The following is a 9,702-nucleotide window of genomic DNA, read 5'->3' on the forward strand; positions in this document are numbered from 1 at the left end:
GGGAGGGGATTGGAGGCGGCTTTGTCGCAAGGGTTGGAGTTGGCAGCATCAGCACCAGCAGCTGTTGAGCCGATGGGGACGATGAAGGTATTAGGAATTTGGACGGGGGAGATTCGATGGGCTGGGTAGGGCGGTAGCGGCCGAGGCCGGTGGGTGATTTGAAAGGCGATGGCCGCTTCGCAGGCGGTGGCGATGTGGGAGGACGCGCAGGTGGAGGACGGTGTAATGGTGATTTGAAAGGCGATGGCCGCTTCGCAGGCGGTGGCGATGTGGGAGGACGCGCAGGTGGAGGACGGTGTAATGGTGATTTGAAAGGCGATGGCCGCTTCGCAGGCGGTGGCGATGTGGGAGGACGCGCTGGTGGAGGACGGTGTAATGGTGATTTGAAAGGCGATGGCCGCTTCGCAGGCGGTGGCGATGTGGGAGGACGCGCTGGTGGAGGACGGTGTAATGGTGATTTGAAAGGCGATGGCCGCTTCGCAGGCGGTGGCGATGTGGGAGGACGCGCAGGTGGAGGACGGTGTAATGGTGATTTGAAAGGCGATGGCCGCTTCGCAGGCGGTGGTGATGTCGGAGAACGCGCAGGTGGAGGACGGCGAAATGGTGTGGGGGAAGGCGATGGAGGCGCTGTAAAGCTTGGTGAGCGGAATAATGTTGGTGACGGTGACGGCGAAGACAAGGTAGGGGTCGATGAGGCTTTGGCAGGGGACCGAGGACGGGAAGATTTGGGGCGGGGAGGTCGATGCGATGGTGACTTGGCTTGGCCAGAGGCTGAAGGAGATGGGTGGTGCGGCAACGGATGCAGGTGGAGCAGAGGCGGTCGCTGCAAGGAAGGAGGCATCTAGAGGGGGAGGGAAGGGGAGGCAGAGGGGTTAGCGGTGTTGGAAAGTGGGATGATACGGCAAACGCGATGGTTGCCCGGACAGGGGTCCACTACGCGTGTGTGCGTGTGTATGTATATCTGCGGGTGGCTGGGTAGGGGGGTGGGAAGGAGGATGCTCCGCGGCATGCCATCTCGGCAGGTATGACTGAGCCCGTCCCGTATAAACGTCTTCCACCGCTGCTGCGAGATACGGCCTTGGTGGGGACACAATGGGCTATTACGGCACACGCACACACACACACACATATGGCACGAAACACATAGCAATACTGTAACCACAATACAATACAATACAATACATAGCAATCCTTTCTTTCATAACACGCGTAATACACGTCCATTTTACAACCACACTGTAGCAGCACACGATGGCAAATGCGTACATCTATACACAATAAAGTAGGCCTGCCAGCCTGCCAGCCTGCCAGCCTGCCAGCCTGCCAGCCTGCCAGCCTGCTAGCAGCCTACATTCCAAACCAGCCTGCCAGTCCAGTGCAATGCCCTTTCCCGAAATAAGGAGAAGAATAAGGAAATAGAACACTGATAGCAAGTAAGCTATTGACAGCTGGCGCCGCCCTTTTGCTTCGTTCCACGTACTGTACGACTGCCCACGAGAAGCCCTCCATGTAGGGGCATGCAAGGTTTGCGGGATCCAGCATGTCCGTTGCGAGTGCGACTTGCCTGCTGTATTTGCGACCCTTGTTGGCCATTGAGGCTGGCTATGACTCCCGTCGCGCCTGCAGTTTGGAGGTTTGGGGAAGTACGGAACGTGCAGTGAGGGGAATGGGCGGGGCTTCCGAAAGGGTTGCAAGCCGTGGTTTTTGCGAGCGCTTTCGCAGTGGATTGCTGAAGAGCCAGGCGGACACTTGAAAGCTGAGGATGTTAATCATGGAGGGACACATATACAGCTGTTGCAACTGCTGAAAGCTTCCGTCCGCATGGGCAGCTTCCGTTCGTACCATCTGCGAACGACAGGACAACCAAGATGCCCTGCAAAGCCCTCAGAATGGCACCAAATCTGATAAATCCAAGTTTCCAGATGACTGTCATGTCCGCTTGGCGTCCATAAGCACGACTCGAGATAGGGACGGCCGCAGGTAGGGACGGCCGCAGCAGGAATGCCGAAGCTATGAGCGTGGTGTGGCTAACGTGCCTCCTCAAAATGGGCTAAAATGCAGAAGCAGTCTCATAGATAACCAGATTATTAATGAGGAGGCAGTCGTCATTTAATATTCGGGCAAGCCCGTAGTAAGGTAAGGCCGCACCGTGCCCCCAGCGTGTTTGTCCTAGCGTTGCCACAATTAATGATTTGATCTCGATGATGAAGTAACGCTCATGCAGAATGGCGTGCCGTACCCGGTACGGTTCCCAGCTTCCGACTTCTTGGAGTCCAGAGTTCGGGCTCAAAGGTTACATCAAAACCCTGGGATCCCTAAAAATATACGTAATTTTTTATATATGAAATAATAAAAGCTTGTGTGCGTTTGTTGTTGTCGCATTTTAGTCCCAGTCAATAAAGCTACGGACTGCCTTTTAAGGTAAAAACTTGAATTGTGCTACGTATTGCCAAACTATTACGCTTAGTATTTATGGTAAGGTTTACTCTGAAGTAGGCAACTGTGCCCTGGCGCCCTAGCTAAAGCAGCGGAAATGCAGAAGCGAGTCGACCGGTCAAGTTGAATGGACAATTCTTGGCACCCAGATGTTTCACGCAAATATCTGATGGTTATTTGCAGACTCCGAGCCCGTGGAGTTAGCGCGGTGCCCAAGCTCATTACCATTGTAAACGAGCATCATACCCATGTAGTCCATGCATCCTACCAGCTGCTGCAATTTTATTTGTATCGTCGCAGTAACTGTTACCACTGGAACAGAAGGTGTAACCAGCTTATGAGCCCAGGGGTGTGAGCTCCTACCTAAAATTCTGCTGCGGAGTGGCCAATTAACTCATTACGCGTTTTCGACAAGTTTCAGAAACAAATCTCAGTTGATATTTTTCCTGCTCAATAACATTAACCGAGTTGACATCGTCGCGACATTGCGCCGCTTCGGCAAGCTGTCCGCCGTCCAACAGCAAGTTCGGACAGTAGGACCGCGGTTACAGATCTGCAAGGCACAGCCAAGCAAAATTCATTTACCTGCTTTTTAGGCCCGTGAGAGCCCGTCCCTGCCCGTCAAAAAGTTCGAGATTTACGTAAGTTATGCTGACACGTGAAAATCTGTAAAGGGAGCCAAGCCTCCACCACAACAGGGGGAGCGTCCTGGCAAGAAAGTGTTCCACGAATTCTGGGTAAAGCATTTTCCTTCGTATGGCCAACTTGGCCGGCCAGCGGCCTGAACTAGGATGCAAAAGTAATAGATGGAAGAAAAACAGCCTTACATGAGGATTGGTGCATAGATGTATGAATCTATGTTGCTTGATCGGACTAGCAACCTTACTGGTGTGCATCACAGGGCGTGCGGCTACCGCACAGCACCTGGCTCACCGTTGCGCCCGACTGTTGCCCGCCATGTTTGGGATGCCAGTCATTTCGCCCGCAGCATTTCCAGGTCTACAACCGAAATATTTGTAACAGATATAGTTACATACATTCAACGGATAATTCTAGGCGAGGAAAGCCGAGCGTCCCAGTTTAACACCTTTGCGCGACACTCAGTCCAGGCATAGTATTCCTTCGCGCACTTGTACTTTATGGCTTTAAGCAGGTCATATGTCTGCAAAGATGATTGCCTTTATCCAGTACCTCTACGGCAAAGGAGGAATCCTACGTTGAAATGAAATATTAACGTACCAGTACTGGCTGAGCTTTCCACGTGCGCCCAACCATGCCCGAATGCAGCATATTTACCTGAGATGGAATTTTCACTTGAGACGTTTTGTTAAAGTATTCACGACGCATCCATCCATCCGTCCCTTGTCCTTGTCCATTCCATCCGTCCCTGTCGATTTCCGTCAGATAACTGCCCTTTGCAGTTAAGCACACTCACCAAAGGTTCCTCGGCTTTTGATTCATCCACATAAGGAAACGGGATCCCCAGCGATGCCCAGCTATCCTCAGCATACTAAAGTTCAAACAAACCGCTGCGGCGGCTGCGGCGCTGCTGTCGCCTCCTCTGCTGGGCGGTCATTGACCTCTCCTGCCAGCCTGTCCCAGCGGACCAGTCACACGGGTTGGGAACTCCAGTTCCGAGTTTGGCTGCAGACAAGCCTTGCGACGTTCGCCCTGCTCAGCTCAAAAGCTTCTATCAAACCAGATTTATTCTGGGGCGGGAGGGGCCCAAGTGGAACCCTAGTGCTAGGGTCCCACTGTACTGCACGATTACCGACATCACCATGAGGTGAACGACAACCTCTCTGGCAGCTTGGGGAGTTCGGTTCCTGGCGTTGTGGTTCACTTGACGAGGCAGTCGCGCTATGGACGTCAGTGGATCGCAGTCGCTGTATGAAGCTGTTTTTCGGAGCCTCGTGTAGCTCTACGCAACTTCCCTCCCATACCCCGTCTGGCTTAAGAGATACTGGAAACCCCAGCCACCATGCACCACAGGTCGTGGTTCCTTATCTCCCGCCCTCTCGACCCACTTTAACCCCCGCGCCGCCAGACATCCCCCAGACACCGGAGAGTCGTTCGTGCTCCTATCCGCTTTTGTGGTTCGCGACTTCCTAGGGGTTCCAAAGCCCCTCGGGTTCTCTTTCGTTTCCCGCCGCCCACATCCCTCACCACCCCCCAACAGGGGGGCCCCATACAGCTGCTGCTCGCCAGGCGCCAGGCGCGAGTTCAGAGGACACACATACACACACATACACACACATACAGATGTACATACATACGCATACGCACAAAAAACGTACAAGTACACTGCTGCAATCGGCAACAGCCCCGAAACCGCACTTTACACATTTGCAGTTGAAGCCTACCCTTCCCACATCTTGATTGCTCATTATTCCTCTGCCTCCCTGTCTTCTCCTCCTCCCCCCGTCTTTCCCCTTCCCCCCTCACCCAGTCCAGACCGGCCTCAAGGGCAGTATGGGTGGGCGATCTGGGTTTCCCGGCTGCGCTTCCTTTCCCACATCCCACATCCTAGCCCCGATCCCCTTTTTTTACGCCATTGCGCCCCCCCGATACGAAAGGGGTTTTCCTCCCCGCGTGTAAATAGCTCCAAAACCGTTCACCACCACCACCACCAGGCTACTTCAAACTGCGCCGACTGGCTCCGAAACCAGGCATGACCTGAACGCCTCCTCGAAGTCGTCCCTCTCCAGGTATTTGCCAATGAAGACCATCTTGCAGCAGCGCTTCTCACCCGGCAGCCATTTGCGGTCGGGGATGCCCTCAAACACCTGGTGAACACCCTGCGTGTATGTACGACATATGTTTTTGTTGTATTCGTGCGTGCATGGGGGGGAAAGGGAATGGCGGGAAAACGTGGGGAATCCGAATAGCACAGGGTTTGCGGGGGCAAACTGGGCGGGGAAACCACATATGCAAGAAATCAACGGGAGGGGTAGGGTCCAGGGGAGGCGTGAGCGGGTAAGGTGGGAAGGGAAGAGGCGGCATCATTACTTGGGTGACAATAGGTCGGTCTCTGCTTGCGTTTATTTGCGGTGGGGGCAGCAGGAGCGCGGGATAGGGACTAGGGGGCTCGTTGAGCTGGGCTTGGCTTGGCTGGAACGTTATGGGCGGGAATGGAAAGGTTGCAACTAACATTCTGGGGCAAAATCTGTGCCGATGCGAGTACAGAGCGGCGAGGCACCGCCTAGTCAACTGGTCGCGCCATCCCTTACAGCACCTCCTTACCCCTAAGGGAAGGCCATCGTCATGGAACCTGAATCCAAGTACAGCACTACGGCACCGCGGAAGACCGTCGGGCAGCTACCGGAATCCCGGCCCTTGAAATCAGGGACACACAACACCAGCGCTAGCAGCTGCTTTCCCCACCACCCATACAGACATCCATACAGACATCCATACAGACATCCATACAGACATCCATACAGTCATCCATACAGACATCCATACAGACATCCCCCCCCCACACTCACCTGGTACACGAAGCGGTATTCGGAGCCCGCAATGGCCAGGATGCCCTTCATGCGGTAGATGTCCTCAGCTCGGGACTCCAATAGGAAGCCCAGAGAGTAGTTCACCTGGGCAGGGGGGGGGGGCAGGAAGGAAGGCACCAGGAAGGGTAGGAGTCATACGATAATGATGATGATGATGATCGTGATGATGATGCAAGGACCGAAGCACCATCAGCTGATGAGGACGTCCAAAGCAACGACGCGACAGCTCCAGAACCTAGCCCAACAAAACCTTCACCCACGAATGGAGCGGAAATGACAACACCGTTGTTGTACGAGGGATTACGGTGTTGTACGGGGGCCAGGTACGGCAGTAGGCCAGGTCGCTAAATTACGGCAAAGTGACGGCGGGTCGGCAACTGCTTGGAACCCGAGGGGGTTGCAGCTGGCGGGGGCGGGGGCGGGGGCGGGAAGGGTGAGGGAAGGGTGAGGGAAAGGAGACAATTCCCATGACGTTCAGCGCGCCCGTGGAATATGTAGCCCCAGTACTGGCAATTTTCCTTTCGGGAAGTCCTTTCCGGAAGGAGGAGGATGTCCCGCCCAGACTAACGTCTTGATCTGCGGGGCCCCCAGATCCACTGAGCGAGCTGCAGCTACCGACCAGCTACCCACCTTATCAATGTCCATCTCCCCATCAAACTGGAAGCTGACCGAAGAAACCCGGTCATCGTGCTTGGGGACCTGCTGCTGCTGCTGCTGCTCTGCACGTGCATGTGCGTGATCGTGCTCATGCGCATGTGCATGTGCATGGCTGTGGTGGTCGTGGCCATGATCGTGTTTGTGGCTTTCGTGGGTGCATGTCGCTCCACTGCACGAGTGGTCGTGTTCATGTTCATGCTCGTGGTGGTGGTGGTGGTGGTGGTGGTCGTGTTTGTGAGACTCGTGGGAGCAACCCGCACCACTGGGGAACGGGGAGGGGAACGGGGAGGGGGAGAGGGGGAGAGGAAGGAAAGACGGGAGGATGCACATCAGGACGAGGATGCAAATCAGGAGTTAGAGGAGGAATCTGCGCAAGAGGCAAGTAGCAAATCATAAATATTATTATTATAAAATTACATCGTGTGGAATAACACTGCTAGTGAGCCTTTCAGTCACTAGATTCAAATAGAGGATTAAAGTTTTCTCCTAATATTTTTTCTATTGGATTTTTCTTTTAGTGACGAAGGAGAGGAAGGGCAGGAGGAGGGAAATGGAAAACGGCAAAGGCACAGAAGGCGACGAAGCGGGAGCCCGCAAATGCACTCCACCCTCCCACCCACTCCCCAACACACACATGCACACCTTCCCCCAACTCCCGGAAGCAGTTCTCCCCATCATGTGGCCAACCCATGATAGACACGAAAACCCTAAGGGTGAGCTACTGCTGCCAGTACTGCAGTACCTCCAACAGTAACTACTACCTGAATGAGCTCTAGCAACCTGAACTGGACAGACGCCGCCCGGTATGTCGGTATGTTTATCATTACCCGTATGTCGCCAAACATCCGGGGGGGATGTGACCCCTGCAGGCTGCACAGTGCAGAATCCCCCCTCCCCCTCCCCCTCCCTCCTTCCCCTCCCGAGACCACCACTCTTATCTATCTCAGTCAGGGTTGTCCGCACAACTAAAGGCGCGCGTGTTTACAGGGACACATAAATCTGATGACCGCGTCCAGTGCGTGGCCGCGAGCCGGACAAAAAGGTCCCGTATGCGTACGAGTGCCGTACCTGCAGTCGTGGTCGTGATCGTGGTGATGGTGGTCATGGTGGTGATGGCCCGACAGCGTAAGGTTGAGCTAGGGGGGAGAGGGAGAGGGAGGTACACGTTTCATTATCGAATGTATGTATGTACGTATGTATGTGTGTACATGCATGCGTATGTGTGTATATGCATGCATGCGCATGTATGTACGCATGTATGTATGTATGTACATGCATGCGGGGGTCTGCGATGAACAGCGCAGTGGGAGGGCCCCGGGGCGAACACATCCTCATGTGTCGCATACCTCCCACTTTATAACCCACCCACCCAAAGAGAAGGGCTTAGGGTTTTACAGCCGACAGGGGGGCACTGCCGAGCTCGAGTGCTCCCCCGCTCCCCCGCGGGGGCCGGGGGGTGCAGGTAGCAGGAAGAGAAGACGCACAGCAGCATAACGGTACACACACACACGCACACGCACACATACATACACACACAGACACCGCGGCAAAAAACACGATCGTGAACCCCCAGCACGTGGGGTTCCGGCTGGCTGGATGGGCGGCCGTGGTCCCTCCCGCCCCTTAACGTCAGACAGAAAACACACCACATCTCCCCCCGCCCCTCTTTACGTTACTCCCCTTTCCCCCCCCCCCCGCCATCTGCGTGTGTGCTCCAGTACAGTGCCCGCGGCCGCCGGGTCCGCAGCCCTACGTAACGCCTTCGTCCCCTCGTCCCCGAACCGCAACCCAATATTCACACACACTCGCACACATACAGGCACACATACAGACGCACGTAGAAACACACACACACCTCACCTCCTTTTCCACGTTGGCTAGGTCGTAGCCGCCCACACCCAGCACGTAGTCCACATCCACCTTAGGGAAGGGAATAGCAGTGCCGTACAACCGTAATGCATCTTAATGGATATGGCACCGAGGACAGGAAGGTGAGGCCCCGACACGGGCTCGCTCTCTCTCGCGAAGCAAGGAAAGGAGCACGCAAGCGAACATCAACACAGATGCATCTGCACGTAACTCCTGTAAACCCCAAAGTATTTCCAGGTGTACGACAATGCCCACACGTCCCGTACGGGACCTCTAATGCGCACAGAGACGCCTACATTAAAACTGTCGTACATTCAATTGTACAAAACACCCACGTGTAGATATGTCCCCCTCTCCTATACCCCTCTCCTCTCTCCCCATCCCCCGCCCCCACTCCCCCGGTCAAAACATACATACATACATACATACATACATACATACATACATACATACATACATACATACATACACGCGCACAATACTTTCTCTCGCGCTTACCTGACTCCTCTGAGCCGCCTTGAATGGCGCCATCGCATTCACCGCCCGCAGTCGGGACTCCAGGGAGGCCAGTTCAGAAGGCTTAACCTGCCGTACAGCATGTACAATAATACGGAGACGCGTTGTTGCTTATAGAGAGAAGCGCATGCACGCACGTTGCTAAGTATGCTCTGCATAACATACAGACATACAGACACACAGACTCACGACGTGGGGCGGGCGACCACGACAACTGGGACAGGCAGCCAGCCAGCCACACAGCCCCAGACGGAATAGCGACAAGTGGCACTTTGGCAACGCGCCCTAATAAGGTCAAAAGAGCTTTTGGAGGTGGTTTCAAGGCCCTCCCCCACTCCCTCCCTACCTCCCTCCCTGTCCCTTCCCCCCCCCGTCTCCGTGATAAGCGGCAGTGAAGAGCCCTCCAATATACATGCAAATTCCAAAGACCCATGCCCTTTCCGTAAATTCCAGGGATCCGTCCCCGCTGGGCCCCCCCTCCCCCCCCCCTCTTCCCCACCCCAACCCCCCACCCCACCCCACCCCACCAGGTCCGTCTTGTTGACGATGATCCGGTCCGCATACGCCACTTGCTCTATGGCCTCATTCACCTTCTCGGGGTCCTCCAACTTACTGTCGAGGTGGCGACTGGGGCGGGTTTAGGGCGCGTGGATTTAGAGGGTTTGGGGTTTTACGGGGGGGGGGGAAGGTAAGACGGACGAGTGCTCACAGACGA

The 9,702-nt window shown here is 55.1% G+C and overlaps 2 protein-coding genes across 2 annotated transcripts in view; both read right to left on the reverse strand.

Annotated features, from left to right (window-relative positions):
• VOLCADRAFT_89339 (uncharacterized protein) overlaps positions 1–3,413 on the reverse strand; it is a gene marked incomplete at both ends in the record, with an annotated part of 6,755 nt that extends 3,342 nt beyond the window's left edge. The window contains 4 exons of the mRNA XM_002949006.1: positions 56–841; positions 1,352–1,620; positions 3,022–3,120; positions 3,370–3,413. Coding sequence (XP_002949052.1) covers positions 56–841; positions 1,352–1,620; positions 3,022–3,120; positions 3,370–3,413 — 1,198 coding nt within the window. The remainder of the gene's footprint in view (positions 1–55; positions 842–1,351; positions 1,621–3,021; positions 3,121–3,369) is intronic.
• A 1,349-nt stretch (positions 3,414–4,762) lies between these two features.
• Positions 4,763–9,614, reverse strand: VOLCADRAFT_80454 (uncharacterized protein). The gene is made up of 7 exons (XM_002949007.1): positions 9,515–9,614; positions 8,970–9,056; positions 8,463–8,522; positions 7,671–7,738; positions 6,576–6,864; positions 5,925–6,029; positions 4,763–5,234 (listed from the first exon to the last, which is right to left on the reverse strand). Exons 2-7 carry the CDS (start codon positions 9,000–9,002, stop codon positions 5,076–5,078), a joined length of 714 nt encoding a protein of 237 aa, XP_002949053.1. The 5' UTR covers positions 9,003–9,056; positions 9,515–9,614; the 3' UTR covers positions 4,763–5,075.
• Positions 9,615–9,702: the final 88 nt, after the last annotated feature.

The sequence above is a fragment of the Volvox carteri genome (genome assembly GCF_000143455.1).
Source record: "Volvox carteri f. nagariensis unplaced genomic scaffold VOLCAscaffold_12, whole genome shotgun sequence".
In the NCBI taxonomy this organism is placed as follows: domain Eukaryota; kingdom Viridiplantae; phylum Chlorophyta; class Chlorophyceae; order Chlamydomonadales; family Volvocaceae; genus Volvox; species Volvox carteri.